We start from the raw sequence: 24,043 nt of genomic DNA, 5'->3' as shown, positions 1-24,043 counted from the left end.
ACACCCCTTGAGGAATTAATCTAGGGGTGTAGTAAGCATTTTGACCCCATAGAGGTTTCATAGAATGTATTAGAATTGGGCAGTGAAAATAAAAACAATCCTTTTTCTTCAATAAGACGTAGCTTTAGCGCAAAATTTTTCATTTTCTCAACAAATAAAGGAAAAAAAGGACCCAATATTTGTAAAGCAATTTCTCCCGAGTACGGCAATACCCTATATGTGGTCATAAACTGCTGTTTGGGCACACGGCAGGGCTCAGAAGGGAAGGAGCGCCATTTGGAGTGAAGATTTTGCTGGATTGGTTTCTGGGCGCCTGTGGGACCAAAACAGTAGAAACCCCCCAGAGGTGACCCCATTTTGGAAACTACACCCCTCAATGCATTTACCTAGTGGTGTAGTAAGCATGTTAACCCTGCAGGTGTTTTGTAGAAATTAGTGTGCACTCGATGCAGAGTGAAATTTTTTTTTTTTTCCATAGATATGCCAATATGTGGTGCCCAGCTTGTGCCACTATAACAAGACAGCTCTCTAATTATTATGTGTTGTTTCCAGGTTTTAGAAAAACAATACATGTGGCCCTAATCTTTTGCCTGGACATTCTACCAGGCTCAGGAGTGAAAGCGAACCATGCGAAATTGAGGCCTAATTTGGCGATTTACAAAGTATTGATTCACAATTGCAGAGGCTCAGATGTGAAATAATTAAAAGAAACCCCTGAGAAGTGACCCCATTTAGAAACTACACCCCTCAAGGCATTTATTAAGGGGTGTAGTGAGCATTTTCACCCCACAGTTCTTTTCCATAAATGAATGCTCTGCGGATGGTGCAAATTAAAAAAAAATATTTTTCCCTAGATATGCCATTTCAGTGGCAAATATGTCATGCCCAGTTTATGCCACTGGAGACACACACCCCAAAAATTGTTAATGTTAAAAGGGTTCTCCCAGGTATGACGATGCCATATATGTGGAAGGAAACTGCTGTTTGGGCACGCTGTAGAGTTCAGAGCGGAGGGAGCGCTATTTGGCTTTTGGAGCGTGGATTTTGCTTGGTAGTAGATTTGTTTGAGTATTACTGGTGTTTCCGTTTATAATATGGGGGTACATGTAAGCTGGGCAGAGTACATCAGGGGCATAGTCAGGTGGTATAATAATGGGGTAAAAAAACAATAAAATAATCCATAGATGTGTGTTACGCTGTGAAGCAATCCTTTGTGCACAGGCCGGTGTCGCACTGATATATGGCGTCCTTTCTTATGCCCCTTTTGGTCCACACTCCGCACCTTTGCAGTTTGGGGAATTTTGCTGGGAAAGTGTTGTCCTGGTGTATTCCAGCGGATGTTTGGGCCCTCCCCTTCCTGGTTCCCTAATTTTAGGTCCTTGATAAATCGCCTCTTGAAACAGAAGAAATGTTCCCCTCGGGCCGGCACAACTGCATATTTTTTTATTTCCTGACTTATTGGAGCCATAACTCATTTTATTTTTTCATAGACGTAGTGGTATGAGTGCTGTTTTTTTGCGGAACGAGCTGTAGTTATTATTGCTACCATTTTGGGGTACATGCAACTTTTTGATCACCTTTTATCCTATTTTTTGGGAGGCCAGGTAAACAAAAAAACGCAATTCTGGCATAGTTTTTTTTTAGGTTTTTTTATACAGCGTTCACCATGCGTTATAAATTACATGTTAACTTTATTCCGTGGGTCAATATGATTCCGGCGATACCTAATTTCTAGAACTTTTTTATGTTTTACAACTTTTTGCACAATAAAATTACTTTTGTAAAAAGAATGTATTTTTTCTGTCGCCAAGTTGTGAGAAGCATAACTTTTTTGTCGACAGAGATGTATGAGGGCTTGTTTTTTGCGAGACGAGCTATAGTTTTTATAGGTACCATTTTTAGATACGTGCTGCTTTTTGATCACTTTTTATTCCAATATTTGTAGGGCAAAGTGACCAAAAAACAGAAACTCTGGTATAGTATTTGACTTTTTTTTTTTTTTTTTTCCGCTGTTCACCGCGTGCAATAAATAATATAATATTTTGATTCCTCAGGTCGTTACGGTCGCGGCGATACAAAATACGTATGGTTTATTATTTTTTTTCAATAATAAAGGACTTGATAAGAGAAAGAGGGCGATTGTGTTTTATTTTATTAATTTAAACATTTATTGTTTTCAAACTTTTATTTCTTTCACTTTTTTTTACACTTTTTTTTGAAGTCCCACTGGGGGACTTGAAGGTCCAACTGTCTGATGTTTTTTTTTCTAATACATTGCACTACCTACGTAGTGCAATGTATTAGATATGTCAGTTATTCACTGACAGCAAGCCGATTAGGCTTCGCCTCCCGGCGGGGCCTAATTGTCTCCGTAATGGTAGAGCAGGAGGCCATTGTGTCTCCTGTTGCCATAGCAGCCGCCGCCAGTCCTGATTGCCTGTCAGGGCTGGCGATCTGCTAGCAACCGCTAAGATGCAGCAATCGCTTTCGATTGCTGCATCGAAGGGGTTAATGGCAGGGATCGGAGCTAGCTCCGGTTCCTGAGCCGGCGCCATCTTGCCGGCGGCTACGGAGGCCAATCAGGCTCCGCCGCCAGGCGGATCTTGAGCGGCTTCCGTGCTAGACAGACCAGGAGGCCAGTATTAGGCCTCCGATTGCCATTGCAGCCACCGGAAACCCAGCAATTTCATTGCTGGGGTTCCGATGAGTTGCAAGCACATTAAGTGCAGCGATCGCGTTTTAGCGCTGCACTTAAGGGGTTAATGGCGGGGATCGAAGCTAATTTCGGTCCCCGCCATTACAGCCGGATGTCAGCTGTAAGATACCGCTGAGATCCGGTGATGATGGCACCGGCTCAGCTTCTGAGCCGATGCCAAATATTTGGCGTATGGATATGGCAATTTGCGGGAAGTCATGGCTTTCCATTGCGTACCCATACGGCAAATGTTGGGAAGGGGTTAAAAATGGACAGACGGACTGGAAATGGATGAAAATTTAGAGACACACTAATGCAAAACGGCCATGAAAAACTGACAGTTGATCAGTTTTTAATGGCCATTTTTTTTCACTGTGTGAATATAGCCTAAGGAAAAATGCTGCAGACTAACATTTTAGAAGATCGGACAGGTCCTCTTTAAACCCATCCCAACATCCGCTGTATATATACGGAACTGTCAGCAAGGGGTTCCCACAAATCGATACGGTCCAGTCTCAGAAGATAAGGCACACTATCACCAGCAGTTGTCAACTGTATATTACAGCTGAAACTCTGCTGTGACCCCTAGATGGTCAGTAGCGATCGCAGTATCAAAAGTAGTTTATAGAAAATCTCCACCCCGCATGACCCCGGGGGTGCTGTTGGTTGCTATGGCACCAGAATGGCCTAATAATGGCCTACAGGTCTGCCATTTATGGAAGGCTATTAGGCCCTTCCTAAAACTGACAGTAAATTAAGTTTCATTACACTACATAAATAGTGCAATGTATTATAACAGCAATCAGGCAGTTGGATCTTCAAATCCCCGACATAAAAAAACAAAAATCGAAATTGTACAAAAATAAAAGTTTAAGTATAAAAAATAAAATTTGACTCTTTTTTTCTCACAATAAGGCCCTCTGCACACGGCCGTAGCCATAATCACGTCCATTTGAGGGCCGTGCTCCCATTATAAAGTATAAATAAAAAGAATTGCACATGTCCTATATTTTGCGTATGCTTTCTGTATATATACGGGAAGGTGTCCGTGGGCAATAGAAATTAGTCAATTCGTAGTTTGATCCACAATTACAGATCCGTAATTGCTGATCAAAATTACGGTCTTGTGCATGGGGCCTAAGTGTTTTATTAGAAATTATTTTTAGAAATGGCGACACAAAAAAGTTCATTTTTTTAAAAAAAAAGGATTTGTTGTGCAAAAGCTATAAACCATAAAAAAAAAATCTCTCAATTTGGTATCTCCATAATCGTACTGACCCGCCGAATAACGTTAACATGTCACTTATATTGCACGGTGAATACAGCTCATCCTGCCAGAAAAAGCCCTCATACGGCTATGTCGAAGGAAATATAACAAAATGTTACAGCTCTTTTAAAACGGGGATGAAAATACATCCTGATGTGCAGGCACGAGAGGAATATTTCTTCAGTTTCAAGATATGCCCCCACATATTAAATTGAAATACCAGTAAAACTCCAAACAAAACTACTACCAAGCAAAATCCATGCTTCAAAAGCCAAATGCCAATTTTCCTTTGGCACCATCCTCTGCGCTTTAATTTCTGGAAAACACCTGTGGGGTCAAAATGCTCACTACGCTTGATGAATGCCTCGAGCGGTGTAGTTTCCAAAATAGGGTCACTTCTCAGGGGTTTCCACTAAGACATGGCACCCGGATAACAATCCAGCAAAATCTGCGATCCAAAAGCCAAATGGCGCTCCTACCATCTTGAGGCCTGTCGTCTGCCCAAACAGCAGTTTGTGACCACATATGGGGTATTGCTGTACTCAAGAGAAATAGAGTAACAAATTGTGGGGTGCATTTTCTACTATTTTCCTTGTGAAAGTGAAATATTTCGAGCTAAATCTACATCTTATTGGAAAAAATATAATTTTTTCTTTTCACGACAGAATCCGAATAAAATCTATGAAACAGCTGTGAGGCGAAAATGCTCACTATAACCCTAGATGACGTCCATGGGGGGTGTAGTTTCCAAAAAAGGGTCCTTTTAGGGGTGTTTTTTTATTTTGGCACCTCAAGAGCACTACAAACCTATAATGGTGCCTAGAAAACATCCTAATTTAAAAAAAAAAAAAAAGAGGCCCCAAAATCTGAGTTGCATTTCTTTGTATGTTCAAACAGGGAGTATACACTGCGGAAAAGTCAGAAGCATATATTAGACCCAAATGGTGTACTACAAAAATAAAAAAAGCCAATACCTCTCCGGTCGTTGCCATAGTAACGACTCCCTGCTCTTCCGACTGCATATTCCACAAACAATGTCATTTGTTGCAGAATTTGCCTTTCCCATTGAATTCAATTGGGAAATTTTGCAGCAAAAGCAAAGCAAAATCGCAACGTAAATTAACATGCTGCAGATTTATAATCTCCACCGCAAGTCAATATACGCACTATTTTGTGTGCAATTTTACCGCAACGTAGAAGAGATTTGTGCGCATTTTCCGCCTGCAAATTTGCAAATACACGCAAAGTGTGAACATACCCTAACACTTGCTGTGTTACAGAAAAAAAATGCATTAAAATGGAGTATCTGCAAAAAAAAAAAAAAAATATTTTACATCTTTACCTTTTACCTTTATGTTGTTTTAACTCCTGTAAAACATCAAAAGGGTTAACAAACTTAATAAATGCCGTTTTCAATACTTTGAGGGGTGAGGTTTTAAAATGGGTTATTTATTAGAAGTTTCTGCCACATAGATCCCTCAAAACCACTTCAGAACTGAATTGGTTCCTACAAAAATTGGGTTTTGGAAATGGTCTTGAAAAAGTGCAAAATTGGTGAAAAACGTATAAGCCTTGTAACGTCCTAAAATAATAAAAGGACATTTAAAAAATGATGCCAGCATTAAGTAGACATATGGGAAATTTGAATTATTAATTATTTTGTGTGGTATGACTGTCAAAAATGCTATTATTTTAAAATTGTTTGATACATTTCTGTGCTTTTTACAAATAAGCACTCACTGTTTTCGATGATATTGGATTTGTGCTCCCACAAAATATTGGAAGATTAGAATTCACTGAAATATGAGTAAAATTATTACATTTTATTTAGAAAACTCTCTTAAAACAGGGGTACAATCACCACTGTGAGAAAAAAAGCCCCACCGTGTTTATTTAAAAACGTATTAAATATATACTACAATCCCTGATTCAATTGCGAACCCTCCTTAGATTGCATTAGAAAGATATGTATAATGGATCAGCGTTAAACATTGGTGCATCAGTGGATGGGAAAACTCTAAAAATACACCAGAGCCAGCCGTTACCGCTCCTAGTTACCCCAGTGCTGAGGTTACCCCACGATACCACTGTCACCTACGCTATAATCCCTACTCCTCAGACCCTACGCGTTTCTATATATCAATTCATCAGGGGTCAATGATTCTCATAATCTAGCTAAAGTGCCAGTGATGGATAACTGTAACAGATATTCTGCTACACACACGGAAGCGTGCTCACATGGATGTCAGCGGCACGCTTCACTGAGGACTCAGAGTTTATATAATTAATGCTCCTCCCCCTGGCTGAGGCAGAGCCTCGAGAACGACCAACCACCATCGCCCACGTAATCTATGACGTGCGGCCATGTGACACCCGGCGCGTCAGCTGACGCACCCGGAAGATCAACACCACCACACACCGATCGCGCAGGCGCATAGAGAGACCGTGGAGTGCATCTCATTACCGCCTTATGCCCTCCCATCTCAGGGATAGAGCTACGGATACCTGCCTAGGAGTTGAGACTGTCGTCCAACTCAATACAACAGTCTGGCAGCCTTCCAACAAATCGACACTCTGTGCAAACAACAATATAGATGAGAGAGATAAATGTTTTTACACATGAACAAGGAATGGTATTTATAACCATAAATAAATAAATAAATAATTGCATCCACATCTGACGCTTTGCTGAGATAGTCATCAAAAATATCAGAGGCAGAGATTGTATCTGCCTCTGGCATTATTCAGATGAAGCAGGTAAAATTTGTCTGCTCATTCAGACCCTCTGGCTGTGTACATGCCAGTCTATAGATCCCCTGGGCCTCTTTTCTAAGGATTAAATTATCCCAATCTCCTCCACGTCTTGGAGGTCGCACCAATTCAATCGCCTGGAATTTTAGACATTCTGCTCTACCATGGTGTTTATCATGTACATGCTTAGATATGGGAGTATCTCTTATGTTTGTCACATCCCCTACATGTTCCCTAATTCGACTACGAAATTGCCGAATGGTTTTACCCACATAATTTAGTGGGCATGGGCATGTAATAAGATATACCACTCCTGCTGTTTTGCAGTTCACATAATCTCGTATATCAAACTCAATTCCTGTCGTGACACATTTAAATTTTCTCCCATTCTGGATAAAATTGCAGGCTCTGCAACTACCGCATTTGTATGTGCCTGGGACCTTCCTATCCAACCATGTTCCTTTGTGTGGTATGGGATCAAAGCAACTTTGCATCACCCTGTCCCTAATGTTCTTCCCCCTACGGAACGTAACTGATGGCTGGCGAGTAATCTGATCTACAAGGTCCATGTCTGCACTAAGGATACGCCAATACCTTCTCAATATTTTCATAATTTCTGGTTGTTTAGAATCACCTATAAGCCTGGTGATTTTTTCTTCTTTCCTTTTCTTTGGAACTAAGAGACTGGTCCAGTCAGAGTCTCTCGCCACCTCATAAGCTTTTTGGATTACTCCTCTTGGAAAACCCCTATCCTTTAGTGTAGAGGCCAGATCTATTGACTGCAGCTCAAAATCATCAAAGGAGCTACAATTCCTACGAACTCTCATAAACTGGCCCCTAGGAATACCTCGTTTAAGGGGATAAGGGTGACAACTATTCCATTGCAGAAAGCTATTTGTTGCTGTCTCTTTACGGTGTACTTTAGTACAAATAGTATCTTCCTTTGTTTTGGTGATCTGAAGATCTAAAAATGATAATGCCAGATCACTGATCTCACTCGTGAATCTCAAGCCCAAGTCATTCTTGTTAAGAGCTGACACAAAGGCATTAAAGTCCTCCACAGTAGAATTCCATAGTAGCAGCACGTCATCAATATATCTTATCCAAAGACCTATCGATGAGGTCCAATCAGAAAATTTCTCGCCAAAAAAACACTGTCTCTTCCCACCAGCCAAGATATAAATTCGCGTACGTGGGTTTTAAGAGCGTTTTCTAAATAAAATGTAATAATTTTACTCATATTTCAGTAATTTCACAAATAAGCACAGAAAGTATCGACCAAAATTTTCCACTAACAAAGTACAATGTGTCACAAAAAAACAATCTCAGAATCGCTTGGATAAGTAAAAGTATTCCAAAGCTATTACCACATAAAGTGACATGTTCGATTTTAAAAATGAGGATCTGTCAGAAAGACCAAAACTGGCTGCAGCAGTAAGGCGTAAACAAGGGGCTTGACACCTTCATGACCTAACTTAAATATCCTCAGGATAGGCCATCAATAGCTGAGGGGTAGGGGTCCGACTCCCTGGACCCCCCCGCCGATCAGCTGTTTTGAAGGGGCCGCAGCGCTGCTTACCCTTAATTTCTTCTTGCTCACTGTGAATCGTCGACACGCATTTAGCAGTGATTCACAGGTATTGCAGCCTTTTCTCCCATTGAAGTGAAAAGGAGAAGAGGGTGTAAATCGCCGCTAAATGCGTGTCGAAGATTCAGTGAGCAAGAAGAAATGAAGGGGAAGCAGTGCTCGTACGAGCGCTGCCGCCCCTTCAAAACAGCTGTTCGGCAGGGGTCCCGGGAGTCGGACCCCGGGCCATCAATTTTTATCGGCTGGAAAACCCCTTTAAAGGGTTTTCCCACTTATATAAATAGGTCATATTCACCGGCCACATCCAATTTGTTCTTTTTGGTTGGGTTGTCCTTTACGTTTTGGGGTAATTATTCTTATTTTATGTAAGTTTATTTGAACTATTTAACTTATGTGTTCATTCCAAGTGTTGAAATGAACAATATCAAAAAATGTCACTGTGACTCCAGGGATATATATTTTTTATTTTTGGTAATGTTGGATTCACTCGTTACATAACAGTATGCATACTTGTCAATGGGTTTGATAATGTAAATATTATATACAGTAATGGGCAAAAGCCAAAGACCACCTTTTCCTAAACCACCTGTTTTCACAAAACAATGGCAGAAGCGCAAAAAAAAACAAACACAATTCAACCACAGCGTGAACAAAAAGATAAAGAGCACTGGTGACCACTTACAACGTTGCACCTGGTAGACCACTAAAACTTTTTAAACAAAACTTTAGGATCGGTTTGGGAATGTAAAACAACATCTGTAGTTGGTGATATGTTTTTGATTTAAGGCATTATGAATGCAGATAAGTACAAACACATTCTAATACATCATGCAATACCCTACTACAGCAGGATAACACCCCAAGAACACTGCTGTGAAAAGACGTGCTAAACAAAAAAGCTGCTGGTGTTCTCTGAATAGTGATCACCCAGAGCCCAGATCTCAACAACATTGAATGAACTTCGGATGAAGGATCGTGAGAAGCAAAAAATGCCCCCAACTTCTAACTCTTCTTGACAATTTTTTTGGGATCGACTGACAATCCAATGTATATGGGGTAGCCTGAGTGTCCCCCTGATTTCAGAGAAAAAGATTGGGAATAGTGGATTTCAGCATGCTCAATTATCTGTTCTCCTGGGAGATAAGCAGCTCTACTAGAGGTGAGTGGCAACAACTAATTTCCATGTTTCTATTTAACTAAATCTGCATGGTTGGCCAGCATATATCTAATGTGTATAGCCAACTTAGACAGAGAGGCTCTGTCACCAGATTATCAAATCCCTATCTCCTATTGCATGTGATCGGCGCTGCAATGTAGATAACAGTAACATTTTTTGGGGGGAAAATCAATCATTTTTGGCCAAGTTATGAGCAATTTTATATTTATGCAAATGAGCCTTTCTAATGGACAACTGGGCGTGTATTGTGTTTGTAACATCTGGGAGTGTTTACTTGTTTTACTAGCTGGGCGTTGTGAATAGAAGTGGATGATACTGACATATGATGCTGACAAACACTTCTATTCACAACGGCCAGCTAGTAAAACAAGTAAACACGCCTAGATGTTACAAACACAATACACGCCCAGTTGGAAATAAGAGAAAACACGCCCAGTTGTCCATTAGAAAGGCTCATTTGCATAAATATAAAATTGCTCATAACTTGGCCAAAAATGATCGATTTTCAAAAAAAAAAAAAAAAGTTACTGTTATCTACATTGCAGCGCCGATCACATGCAATAAGAGATAGGGATTTGATAATCTGGTGACAGAGCCTCTTTAACCCCTTCCCGCAGATAGACGTACAGTGCTTTCCAAAGGATAGTACGGGCATATAACCTGTGCTTGCTTACCTGCCGCGGGCATTGGCTGTAATATACAGCCGACATTACGCTGCAATGGCCAGAATCAGAGCTAGCCCCACTCCTGGCTGTTTAACCCCTTAGATGCTATTGACAATAGCGGCCACAGAATCTAGGTGGTTAGAAAGGGGAAGAGGGCTCCCTCTGTCACTCCATTGGCGCCTTGCGACACTGATTGGCTGCCATGGCAGCCGATGGCCTTAAAAGGTCTATTGTATGCCTATTAGGCTGCGCCAAAGGAATGGCCAAATGATTGTCTGTCAATTTCTTACTGACCTACAGTAATGCTTTGGTATAGCATTTAAAGAATCACATTGTGAAGTCCCCCAGTTGGAATAAAAAAATAATAGTGAAATAAAGTTCATAATAAAAAAATTGCACAGTAAAAAAATAAAATAAAACTAATTTCTTAAATTTAAAACAATGGTGTTGCTAAATAAATTTGGGTAATATATATCTTATTGGTTCTACCTATAAGCTACATTGGAGCAAATGCTTTTAGGGTCTAAAATGATAGGGCATTAAAGTCATTGAATTTCTGCAATTCTGTAAAACCTGTATACACTTGTATAAATATACTTCTGAATTAACTAAAGTCTAATTCTGACATGCCTGCGTGTACCAAGAGGAACATCCACAGGCTCCATGTACAGATTATGCTAACCATATGTCCATAGCATTTCACAGAATTAAGAATTAATCTCAAAGGAGAACCAATACATCATATGAGGCTAGTTGTTTTCTCAGGAGAACCATTCTGCCAGATGGGCCTGTAGCACATTTTACACTTCTACAGGGAAATACCAAAGAACTTTTCTCTTCTCAGAATTACTACAATACAGAAAGCATACCTTTCCAAATCACTATTCAGTTTGATGTTCTCAGCCCGAACTGTGGAGAGCATCAGCTCAAGATCGTGATCGACAATTTGCAACTACAAAGAGATAAGACTGTAAAAATGACATACAGTGCCTTAGTATATTTAATGCACATAGAGATATATATTTATTTATAATATCTTTAGATCTATAAGGCTTCGTTCACATCTGCGCCGGGACTCCGTTCATGGGTTCTGTCTGAGCTTTCCGTCAGGGTAATCCATGAACGGAATCCAAACTGAAACCATAGGTTTCCGATTGCATCCCCATTGATAGTGGTGACGGATCTGGTGCAAATGGTTTCCGTTTTTCACCGTTATTTTAGGGTTCCGTCGTTTTGACAGAATCAATAACGCAGTCGAAAGCTATTCGTTCAGTCAAAACGATGGAACCCTTACACAACCATTTGCACCGGATCCGTCACCACTGAAATCAATGGTGATGCAAACGAAAACCTATGGTTTCCGTTTAGATTATGGATTCCCCTGATGGAAAGCTCAGACAGAACCCATGAACGGAGTCCCGACGCAGATGTGAACGAAGTCTTAGCTGCGAACATGCTTCAGTTTCCATGTACTTAGCTAGGCTGGGATTCTATGTATCCATTATTACTACAAATCCAGAATGATGACAGTCAGGTGTAAATAGACCTAGTGCTTGGATCCATAGGATAAAGAAGACATTTCTGCAGTCAAATAACCACCATGATTGCTGGGACTTGTGTGCGAAAATGGCAATTAAAAGGGATTTGCCATAATATAGAATTAGCAGGGTTTTCGTTTTCTATGATGGTAAAATGTATAAAAACCGATAAAAATAAATAAATAATGCAAACTTAAATAAACATTAAATTACATTTTACGATAATTAAAGGGTATATACACTCTTGAAACCATATTTCATTTAAAAATAAAGAAGAAAGCAACTTTGTAAATAGTCTTGGTTAAAAAAAAATCTCTTACTGTATGGTTACAGATTCCAAACAAGCTCTGTATAATCTGAACCTGTAGTCCTATTCCCATCAGTCTCCAACTTCTTGCTTACATACATTCAATAGTTTTAGCAAGTAGTAGGGAATAGATAGAAGAGGAGTATGACTGCAGGATCAGACTACACGGGGTACACAAAAAGATAGAATATTTGCCTTCATTTTTGAAACGGGTAAATAAAAAACAATTGGTTGCAAAGGTGTACCCACCCTTTAAATCAACTCATATCTTCCATGAGCATTGACGGTAAAGATCTACCAGGCATTATGGGGTTAACACTGCATGTTGGGCCCATATCTTGCCAACATATGACAGTGGAAGATTATGATACAGTTATAAAATAAATCTCATAAAAATCCCATCAATTATAGTCAAAAGTGGTGTGGAAATTGAACAGAACATATTCAAAAAGTAATTTGTCGATTTCTTTAATTAATTCCTCTCTTAGGCCGTATTCACACGAACGGGTGTCAAATTGGCTTTGAAAAACTGCTGGTTTTCACGGCCAATTTGCACCTGTGCGGAACCCGTTTTAACAGATCCATCATAGACTTGAGTCTATTGAAGGACCAGGGAAAACGGGCAAAAATAGGACATGTCCTATATTTTCACTGGCTGTTCACACAGTCCGTTAAAAAAAACGGCCGTGTGATTTGCCCCATAGAGATGCATTGATTGCGGCCGATTATCCCGGTCGTGTGAATAAGGCCTTATTTGAGCGTGGTATAAATTCACCATAGAAATGGTGACACAAACCAAAAGGAATTGTGCAATTATCCATACAATAGGAATTGTAAATAATATCATGAGCCACCTGGTTATTGCTCTATTTTGACTCCATTGACTCAAGTGTATGAGGATCTGTGAAAACGAGACCAACACAGGTGCAACTCGGACGTGTGAATCTGGCCTTAAGGGGTAATGACTGGATCAACTCCAGAGACCGGTCAAACCAAGGTTTGACCGGCCTCAGTACATCTGGACTGGGGTTGCCTAACAAAGCAAGTAATCGTTCCCGAGAAGTCATAGTAAAATACCAATAAGCAAACTTTATTCTTTAAAGGGAACCTGTCACCAGCATTTTAGCTATAAAGCCAGCAATACCTGGTGAAAGTGGGTGAAAAATCATTGTCATCTAAGCTATAAATATGTTCTAAGTAAGCTCTGTAGCTTTAGTATTCCGTTTTTCAGTGGTCCCACGCCGTATGCAAATGAGCAGAAAAGAGTCAAATCTTCATCTGAAAAGAGTCAGATTTTCATTCCTCCAGCGTCTCAGAGTGGACTCCACCTCCTTCTTTTTCATTGACAGCTCCTTAGCCAGTCAGGGCCAGACAGGTGGCAACGGTGGGCGGGGTTAAGAAGCTGCATCCCAGAGGGAAAAATAATTACCATAAAAGGCGGGAAGAGTTTAAACGACGATATTTACAGACAGAGGAGGACTTCAGGAAAGAAGAGAACAGGAACGAACTCTGGACAGCTGCGGCCATTGAGGGGTCAGGCGAGTTTAACAGGTAAGATGTTGATGACAGGATCCCTTTAAACTCTTCACACGCTGCTCCGCAATAGTACGTCCTGCAGAGGGGTTAGTTCCCGCATCCAGACGTACTATTGCGGAGTAGTTCCCGGCGCACACTGTCCTAACGGACAGTGTCCGGGAACCGGGAGGTCAGCTGTCCCCGACAGCTGACACTCCAGCCTTGCCGGTCAGCGGACCATCGCCGCTGATTTCGGCAATTAACCCCATAAATGCGGCGACGGATTGCCGTCGCCGCATTTAAGTGGTTTGAAGCACATAGGCAGCCCCCACGAAGTGATCGTAGGGGCTACCGATGCTTGTCACGGCAATCGGAGGTCAGACAATGACCTCCGGGTTGCCATGTACGGAAGCCTCGGAGGAGCAGCCTCCTGCTGGTCCTCCGAGGCTTCCTGTCAGTGTGACTGTTACGTCACAATGACAGTTAGAATACATTACACTACGTAGGTAATGTAATGTACTCTAGCAGCGATCAAAGCTGCAAGTCTAAGTGTCCCCTAGTGGGACAAGTGAAAAAAGTCAAAAAAAGTAATAAAAATGTTTTAAAAAAAGTGTAAAAATAAAAGTTATAAGTTATATAAACAAACACTGCTTTTTTTCCTATAATAAGTGTTTCATTATAGGAAAAAAATGGAACACATTAAAAAAAGTACACATATCTGGTATCACCGCGTTCGTAACGACCCCAGCTATAAAACTATAATGTTATTTTTCCCGCACGATGAACACCCCAAAAAAAATCAATAAAAAACGACACCAGAATCAATATTTTTTGGCCACCACCCCTCCCAAAATAGAGAATAAAAAGTGATCAAAAAGTCGCATGTACCCGAAAATAATACCGATAAAAACTACAACCCGTCCCGCAAAAAACAAGCTCTTACACAGCTTTTTTGACTGAAAAATAAAAAAGTTACGGCTCTCAGAATATGGCGACACAGAAAATAAATTATTTTATAAAAAAGTGATTTTATTGCGCAAACGCTGCAAAACATAAAAAAACCCTATATACATCTGGTATCGCCGTAATCGTACCGACCCGCAGAATAAAATAAATATAATGGTCATTTATAGTGCACGGTGAACGCCGCAAAAAAGAAACTAAAAAACATTGTCAGAATTGCTTGTTTTTGGTCACCCGGCTTGCAAAATTTTTTTTATAAAAAGTGATCAAAAAAATCGCATGTATCCCAAAATGGTACCAATGAAAAGTACAGATTGTCCCACCACAAATAAGCGCTCACGCAGCTCCAGCGGTGAAAAAGTAAAGACGTTCTGGCTCCCAGGAATATGGCGATGCAAAATGTGCAGTGTTTTCTAAAAGCGGATAAGATCCGATACCATTTATCAGTGCGACACCGGCCACACATCTATGAATTATTATTTATTTACCCCATTATTATACCCTCTTATTATACCCTGATGTACCCCGCACAGATTACATATGCCCCCACATTATAAACTGAAATACCAGCAAAACCCAAAACAGAAAAACTACCAAGCAAAATCTGCGCTCCAAAAGCAAAATGGTGTCCCTCCCTCCTGAGCCCTGCAGCGTGCCCAAACAGCAGTTTGTTCCCACATATATGGCATCACCATACCCGGGAGAACCCGCTTAACGCTTTATGAGGTATTTGTCTTCAGGGGCACAAACTGGGCACGACATTATGCACTAAAATGGCATATCAGTGGAAAATTGCAACATTCACACCATCCCCTTTGCGCACTATGACTTAATGGCATGTCATGGTGCAGGGGTGATATATGGAGTGGGCTCTCGTGCTGAGCCCGCTCCATACGCTGCGGGTGTCGGCTGTCTATTACAGCTGACACCCGGGACTAACGGACAGGAACAGTGATCGCGCTGTTACAGGAGTCTGTAAAAATAACAATATACTGCAATACATTAGTATTGCAGCATATTGTACCTGCGGATCCAATGATCGCTGGTACAAATCCCCTAAGGGGACTAATACAATGTGTAGAAGAATTCAAGTTATTAGTAGTGAGAAAGAAAAAAGTTTAAAGTAAAAAAAAAAAAAACTTTTCCCGTTTTTCTTCAAAAGTAATGTAAAAAAATAAACAGAATTGATATCGCTACGTCCGAAAAAGGCCGAACTATTACAATATACCAATATTTAACACGCACGGTGAACACCGTAAAAAACTTAAATAATTTAAACCGCCAAAATCGCTGTAGTTTTAGTTTTTACCGCACGGCGAAAGCTGTAAAAACGAAAACCCCAAAAAATGGAATCAGATTTTTTGCCTATATTCCTATATTTTCCTATTTTTTTTTCAGTTTCCCAGTACTTTTTATGGCACTTTAAATGTTGTCAATAGAAACTACAATTCCTCCCGCAAGAAATAAGCCCGCACATCACTCTACTGACGGAAAAAGAAAAAAAGTTATGGCTCTTGGAAGGCGGGTACTGAAAAACGAAAATAAGAAAGCAAAAAATGGATCAGTCCTGAAAGGGTTAATTCATTTCTAATGAAAAAAATGTATGACCACATGTGGGGTATTTCCATACCCGGGAGAAATTGCTTTATAAAAATTGGTTGTTTATTTCTCCTTTATCCCTTGTGAAAATGAGAAAATTCAACATTTTAGTGGAAAAAAATTGTGATATTAATTTTCTCCGCCTAATTCTAATAAATTCTGCAAAAGACCCGTGGAGTCTAAATGCTCACTATACCCCTAGAAAAATTCCTTGAGGGGTGTTTCCAAAATGGGGTAACTTGGGGGGCTTCCACTGTTTTGGTCCCTCCAGGGCGTTGCAAAGGCGGCACCGAAAAACAATCCAGCAAAATCCGTGCTCCAAAATCCAAATGGCGCTACTTCCCTTCTCAGCGCTGCCATGGGTCCAATCAGCAGTTTATTACCACATATGGGGTATTGCCGTAATCAGGAGAAAATGCTTTACAAATGTTGTGGTTCTTTTTTCCTTTATTCCTTGTAAAAATTTAAAATTTCTATGCTTTTTCAGAAAAAAAGTTGATTTTCATTTTCACTGCCTAATTCCACTAAATTCTGCAAAAAACCTGTGTGGTCAAAATGCTAACTATACCCCTAGATAAATTCCTTGAGGGGTGTAGTTTCCAAAATGGGGTCACTTTTGGGGGGTTTCCCCTGTTTTGGTCTCTCCAGGGCGTTGCAAACGCGACATGGCACTGAAAACCAATCCAGCAAAATCCGTGCTCCAAAATCCAAATGGCGCTCCTTCCCTTCTGAGCCTTGCTGTGGGTCCAAACAGCAGTTTATGACCACATATTGGGTATTGCCGTAATCGGGAGACATTGCTTTACATATGTTGGGGTGCATTTTCTTTATTATTTCTTGTAAATATTAAAAATGTCTAATGTTTTTTCAGTAATAAGTAGATTTTAATTTTTACAGACTAATTCCGATAAGTTCAGCGAAAAACCTGTGCGGTCAAAATGCTAACTATACACCTAGATAAATTCCTTGAGGGGTGTAGTTTCCAAAATGGGGTAACTTTTGGGGTGTTTCCACTGTTTTGGCACCACAAGACCTCTTCAAACCTGACAAGGTGCCTAAAATATATTCTAAAAAAAAGGAGGCCCAAAATCCACTGGGTGCTCCTTTTGCTTCTGAGGCCAGTGCTTCAGTCCATTATCACACTAGGGCCACATGTGGGATATTTCTAAAAACTGCAGAATCTGGGCAATAAATATTGAGTTGCATTTCTCGGGTAAAATCTTCTCTGTTACAAATTTTTTTTTTATTAGAAATGAATTTCGGCAAAAAAAATAACATTTGTAAATTTCACCTCTACTTTGCTTTAATTCCTGTGAAACGCCTAAAGGGTTAAAACACTTTGTTGATGCTGATTCGAATACCTTGAGGGGTGCAGTTTTCAAAATGGGGTGACTTCTGGGGATTTTCTAATATACAAGGCCCTCAAAGCCACCTCAGAACTGAACTGGTCCCTGAAAAAATAGCCTTTTGAAATTTTCTTTAAAATATGAGAAATTGCTGCTAAAGTTCTAAGCCTTGTAACGTCCTAGAAAAATAAAAGAATGTTCAAAAAACGATGCAAACATAAAGTAGACATATGGGAAATGTTAACTATTTAATATTTTGTGTTGTATTACTATCTGTTTTACAAGCAGATACGTTTAAATTTAGAAAAATGCTAAGTTTTGCAAATTTTTTCTAAATTGTGGTGTTTTTCAGAAATAAATACCAAAATTATCGACAAAATTTTTTCACTAACAAAGTACAACATGTCACGAGAAAACAGTCTCAGAATCGCTTGGATAGGTAAAAGCATTCCAACGTTATTACCACATAAAGTAACACGTCAGATTTGAAAAAATTGGATGGGTCCTGAAGGCCAAAACAGGCTGGGTCCTGAAGGGGTTAAAATCCACAGCATAAAATGTTTTTGGAAAAAGGGCACAAAAAATATCTAGTCTAAAGCTTCTATTAATTTGTTGTTTGCACTTTTTGTCACCAGGTCCTGTTGCTTTCAGCGGGATTTGCTGACATTGTGATCCCCCCTCAGGGATAAAGCCATATTGGATTTCTTTAAGCCAATACCACACGGGTGAGAAAACTACAGGCCAAAAGTCTATGATTTACGGACAGCTTTAGGCAACATGCATTCTTCGATCTAGTGTTTAGTAAGGTTGTTTTGCAGGAAGGGACAGACAGGAAATGACTTATATGGCGAGTAGGTGTCTGGTTTAAGAAATACAAGAAAAATGCATTGTGAAAAACTGGTGTTTCCCCAGTTTCCTATTAAGGTCACTAACTTCACAGACCGGATTGTCTCTAGTCTGATGGCGGTCTACCCAATCTAGAAAAAAAATGCAGCAACATCAAAGGTTTTGTCAAGAATTGAAAAAAAAAAACCTCTGATTTGTTTTTCTTCCAGAAACAGAGCCGTTCACTTGAATGGGGCTGACCTGCAATACCAAACAGCCCATGGACAAGAGTGGCGCTGTTTTTGGTTAAAAAGCAGGCTCTGTGCAAGTGAGTACTTATCCTAATAGGAGTTACAGGGGTCTAAACTTAATAACTAAACTATTTGAGATGCATTATAGCTCACACTTTGTAATAAGGATACTAATAAAAGGATATGTCTGCAACCAGCTATCAGGATCAAGGGCAGAAAGAGAAGAAAATGGTTTAACCCACAGCTGAATCCTATGCAGGCTGGTTACACGGACTTCACGCAAGCAGCTTTGTGCTCAAGTCAAGGAAACCATGATAAGACACTGCTGTGGGTTAAGAAATCCCCCCAGTCTCCAGTCTTAATCACAATGGCACAACTGCAAGTGTTCATATTACAAAGTGGGGAACTATTCCTCTTCCGACATATATGAAGCGGAGCCTAATATATTTTCTGATATGTCTGACAATGTAATGGGTAGAAGTCTGTAAAATGGGAGCCCCACACTTCTCACTTTAATTGAGCGACTATGCAGCGATTTTCCGAGCATGGTGCCGTTTTGTCTTTTAGCCAACTACAAGCAACTCGACAAGTTTTCAGATTCGAATGAATGGGGCTGTAATAAACATGCTCAGTTCATAGTCCTCCCTCCACTGATGACATCTGTTATGACAAAACGGTATACCTTAGCTTTAAATAGAATATGTCTGCTCTCTTGACATGTCTAATTTAATAATTACTTGCATTCCTCATAAAATGACATTGCTGAAGCATTTTTTTCTTAGAACCCTGTTAATCCTCCTGGAAATATTTGAATAAACATCTAGGTGTTACCATTTCCCTTATCAATGGGGCGTGTCCCTACACACGGTCTGACACTGTCCAATTGGTGCTGCCTATGTAGGGACACACCCTTTCAAGAATGGTAACACCCAGTTGTTCATTCATACTTTTATAGGAGGAATAACAGAGGAACAGCCCAATGCAGTTCTAATAAGAGATGCTCCAGTGTTGCTATTTCATGCTGAATAGAAGTATTAACTAAAAGTTAGTTACCGGGGAGCGGACAGATCCTCTTTAAATACAATCTTGGGAACTTCCTATGTTAAGCTGCAGTATGCCTCTCCTACAAGTGTTCCCCTTACTCACTTATTCCAATGCTTCTGTTGTAAATATATTACCCAAAACAGGAGCTTCTGAATCCCGACTTTACCAGCTGCAAAAATGTGCCTGCAGTGAAGTAAAGTAACGAATAGTGAATAAAATCTGGGCTAGCAGAATGTGAATAAAAGGCATGATATCATAGCCGCAGACGGGTCACGGGTTTCATCAGTTTATTTCCAGTGATAATAAAACAAACTTCTATTTTTATGAACTGTGACATGAGCTCATGAAAATATGGCATTAATATGTCGTGTTGCATTATTACACTATAGCTTGGCTACAACATTGACGTCAGCCAGCACAGTATGTTTTCTGGGTAATTTACAGCTGGACTGTGTCAGGTTCTACTTATAGAAATGACCTTGTGGAAAAGACAACCTAATCGATAAGTATTTTAACAGAAAAAAATGGTTCATATCCTTCCTAACGTGAGTCTGCCAATAACACAGGCTGCTTATGGGAAATCCAACGAGATGGTTACCTCTTCTTTTCCAGCGGCTAGCAAAATATCCTGGTTGTTGGAGATTACTAAGAAACATAAAAATAAATAGCAGTTAATGTTTTGGTTTCCATAGCAACATATTGACAGAAGACAACGTCTCAATTTCCTCACTGTCTGTGAAATCAAGAGCAGCGCGTGGAGCCAAGAATGACAGCACCAGCCGCAATGTTGGACGTGACAAAGAAATTAAGGATTTCAATCACTGAGGCCTTTCCTCTAGCAGGTAGCTGGTATTTTCCAAACCACGCTTCGTGATGAAACAGGAAAAACGGATTAATGACATTTTTATTTGCAATCACTTAAATAGTGGAAGTTGATGAAATCCATTCCTTCATAAAAACCATCCATTACTGTCTCCAAATATTTATATATATGGCAAACAGGTTAACAACATTGAGGTCAGCAGAAGCTGCCAGAAATCAAAGGAAACATTAAAAACATAGAAGTCATTAACCTGCAGACGAAGTATGTGGACACCTGTAACCTAGAACAGCCTCCACTCCTCTAGGAAGGCTATCCAAAAGATTTTTTAGTGTCTGTAGGAATTTTTACCCAGTTAGCCAAAAGAGCATTTGTGAGGTCTGACTCGCCATTGGCGTTCCAATTCATCCCAAAGGTGTTCAATGGGGTTGAGGTCAGGACTTTGTGCAGGTCACTCAAGTTCTTCTACCCCAGATTTGCCAAACCGTGTCCTTATAAACCTTGCTTTGTGCACTGGGGCGAGTCATTCTGGAATAGGAAAGGGCTTTCCCCAAACTGCTGCTGCAACGTTGGAAGCATAGAATTCCCTAAAATGTCTTTGTATGATGTAGCATTAACTTTATCCTTCACTGGAAATGGGCCTAGCGCAAACCCTGAAAGACCAAATTTTACAGTTGGCACTTTGCATTCCGGTAGGTAGTGTTCTCCTGGTGTCTGCCAAACCCAGACTCATGCATCAGACTGCCAGTGAAACGTGATTCATTACTCCAGAGAACAAGTTCCCACTGCTTCAGAGTCCAGTGGCAGCGTCCTTTACACCACTCTAGCCGGTGCTTGGCATTGTGTATGGTGATCTTAGGCTTGTGTGAAGCTGCTCAGCCACGAAAACCCATTTCATAAGGCCCCCGATGAACAGTTATTGTGCTGATGTCACTTCCAGATACAGTTTGAAACTCTTTAGTGAGTAATGCAATTTCTTTCTTTCTTTTTCTCGGTGACCCTACTGTGAGTTTGCGTGGTTTAATGCTTCGTGGTCGAGCTACGGTATTGTTACTCCTGAACGCTTAGGGTATGTGCACACGATAACTGCATTTACGTCTGAAATTACGGAGCTGTTTTCAGGAAAAAATAGCTCCGTAATTTCAGACATAATTGCATGTACTCATGTTTTGCGAGGCGTCAATTACGGCCGTAATTTGGAGCTGTTCTTCATTGGAATCAATGAAAAACGGCTCAAATTACGTCTCAAGAAGTGTCCTGCATTTCTTTTGACGAGCCATCTTTTTTACACGTCGTCTTTTGACAGCGACACGTAAATGACAGGTCGTCGGCACAGTACATCGGCAAACCCATTGAAATGAATGGCCAGATGTTTGCCGACGTATTGTAGCCATATTTTCAGGCGTAACTCGAGGCTTAAAACGCCTCGTTTACGTCTGAAAATAGATCGTGTGAACCCAGCCTTACTCTTCACAATAATAGTTCTCACAGTTGACTGTGGCAGATTTAGCAGATCAGAAATGTAAAAAACGGACTTATGGCAAAGGTAGCATCCTGTGAAGGTGCCCCATATACAGTTGCTGAGCTCTTCAGTATGACCTATACTACTAGCAATGTTTGTCCATGGACATTATATGACTGTGTGTTTAATTTTATGCACCTGTTAGCGATGGGTGTGGATGAAACACCGGAACTCCATTATTAGGAGGTTTATCCACATACTTTTGGTCATATAGTGTAACTTAAAGAAGATTCATTAGCTCTCCTGACATGTTTGCTTTAGTAAATACTTGTAATTCCCTGTAAAATAACTATTTTGAGGCACATTTATTATAATTTTGCATTGTGCCATTCCTGTTAGATCCCTTGGAATTGTATGAATAAAATCTGCTTAAAGTATGTAATGCACCAGGAACCCTGTGACTAGAGACCGCACTGTTAGGCCAAGGCTACACCTAGACTTTTTGTAGTACTACTTAATTGATTTTAACTATTGAGCTACAGCTGAAGTCTAAATGAGTTTCATGAAATCTTGGACTGCAGCTATCACTCAAGAGCTAAACTCAATTAATTAGTTCTACAAAAAGTCTAGGTGCTGCCCTGGCCTTAAAGTGAACCAGTCACCAGCATTTCACCGATTAAACCAGCAATAACTGGTGGAAGTGGGTGACATTTTTTTTTTTTGTGTAAACTCCTTACTTTTGATTGACCACTCCTCGCCTCCCCCCAGAACACATGAAATGTCCTTTTCTGGTGCGTGCGCACACCAGGGACAACATAGCGGCTAGATTTGAGTTGCGGAAGCGTATCGGACCATACATGACGGGCACATGCACCCTATCTGAAACCATATTTTGGCATTCAGGGCGGGCCAGTTTTCGGTGGTGGGCGGGCATAAGAAGAGGAACAAATTAGACTGACGGATTATTACCATAAAAGGCACGAACTGTTTGAAGACCGTTATTTATGGTCAGAGGAGTTTAGGAGAGTGGATAATAGCAATGAACTTTTGACAGCAGTGGCCAGCGAGGGGTGAGGAGAGTTTAATAGATGAAATGCTGGTGACAGGTTCCCTTTAAAGTGGACCTGTCAGCAGTTTTATGCTGCCTCCAATTAAAGGTCAGCCTGTTCCAGGTCAAGTAATACCGATTGTAAGGACAATTTTTATAAGTGAAAAAGATTCAAGGAACGGTTTAAAAATGAATTAAATATTGTAATGCAGCGAAGAGAGTCCAGCTTATTCCAAACCTTGGGGCTCCCTGCCTGCTAGTTGGCTAGTGAACTTCATATGCTTTTATATTGCTGTGTACCAAGAGTCCCTCCACCATAGTTACAGTGACTGCACATACAATATTGTGTCAGCATAGTGTCCGAAAGCAATTACAGTGCTCATACAGTAACACCACAGGGCAACCGTAGAAGTTTCAATACCCTGTGGTACTCCCACAGTAGTCAGTATTATCCCCATTGTGCCTCTGCTAGTTACTTAGCCCCATACTGCTTCTATCACCAGTTTATGTGCAACCCACCATTTATCCCCTCCTTCTTAGTGTCCCCAGTGTAGGTACAACCATTTCTCTAGCAATATCATAGTGTTGTCATTCTTTGAGAATATAGTGTTATCAATCTGTGACTGCCTCTGCTGAAAAAGATGGCACCGTAAACTGTACAGAGATATGGAAAAGCTCGGTTGCCAAGGAGCTTTTTTTTTTTTTTTTTCGTGTTTTATTTTGCCATAGCCAGCAGTTTTTGTCTAGCTCCTATTTAAGCATTTTTTTCTGATTTCTGGATATTTGCCCAAAAATGTATACTTTCATGATAAACTTTACATGGTTTTTTGTAATTTACATGGTTTCTTGTAAGTTCCTCAGTGAAACACTTACTTTTAGGTGATGTCTCTTGCCATTGCTCATACTCGGCTGTGAGGGCCTTTGCCTTCATCATTAGAAGAAACAGCTAGAAATAAAAATAAAAATACAAGTAATAAACAAAGCACTAAGCAGAAAAAAAAAAAAATCCAAACTAACATGCGATGCATATAAAGGGCTCATGTACACGACCCTATTACAGCTTTGTACAACTTCCGAGTGTTACTGAACCATAATAGGGTATCATAGAGATCCATGAGTCTTCTACTGTACCTCTGTATGCCTTGGATTGCATGCACCAACAGACTCCGTATGTACGGAAGT

The 24,043-nt window shown here is 40.3% G+C and overlaps 1 protein-coding gene across 2 annotated transcripts in view; it reads right to left on the bottom strand.

Moving 5' to 3' along the window:
- Positions 1–24,043, bottom strand: part of CENPK (centromere protein K) — a 92,686-nt gene that overhangs the window by 37,821 nt on the left and 30,822 nt on the right. For both annotated transcript variants that reach the window (XM_075839094.1, XM_075839103.1), the window contains exons 5-7: positions 23,735–23,807; positions 20,130–20,176; positions 11,013–11,095 (exon numbers count right to left, since the gene is read on the bottom strand). In XM_075839094.1, the coding sequence (XP_075695209.1) occupies positions 11,013–11,095; positions 20,130–20,176; positions 23,735–23,807 (203 nt within the window). The remainder of the gene's footprint in view (positions 1–11,012; positions 11,096–20,129; positions 20,177–23,734; positions 23,808–24,043) is intronic.

The sequence above is a fragment of the Rhinoderma darwinii genome, chromosome 1 (assembly GCF_050947455.1).
Source record: "Rhinoderma darwinii isolate aRhiDar2 chromosome 1, aRhiDar2.hap1, whole genome shotgun sequence".
Lineage (NCBI taxonomy): Eukaryota > Metazoa > Chordata > Amphibia > Anura > Rhinodermatidae > Rhinoderma > Rhinoderma darwinii.
This window is presented reverse-complemented; position numbering and strand designations above follow the sequence as displayed.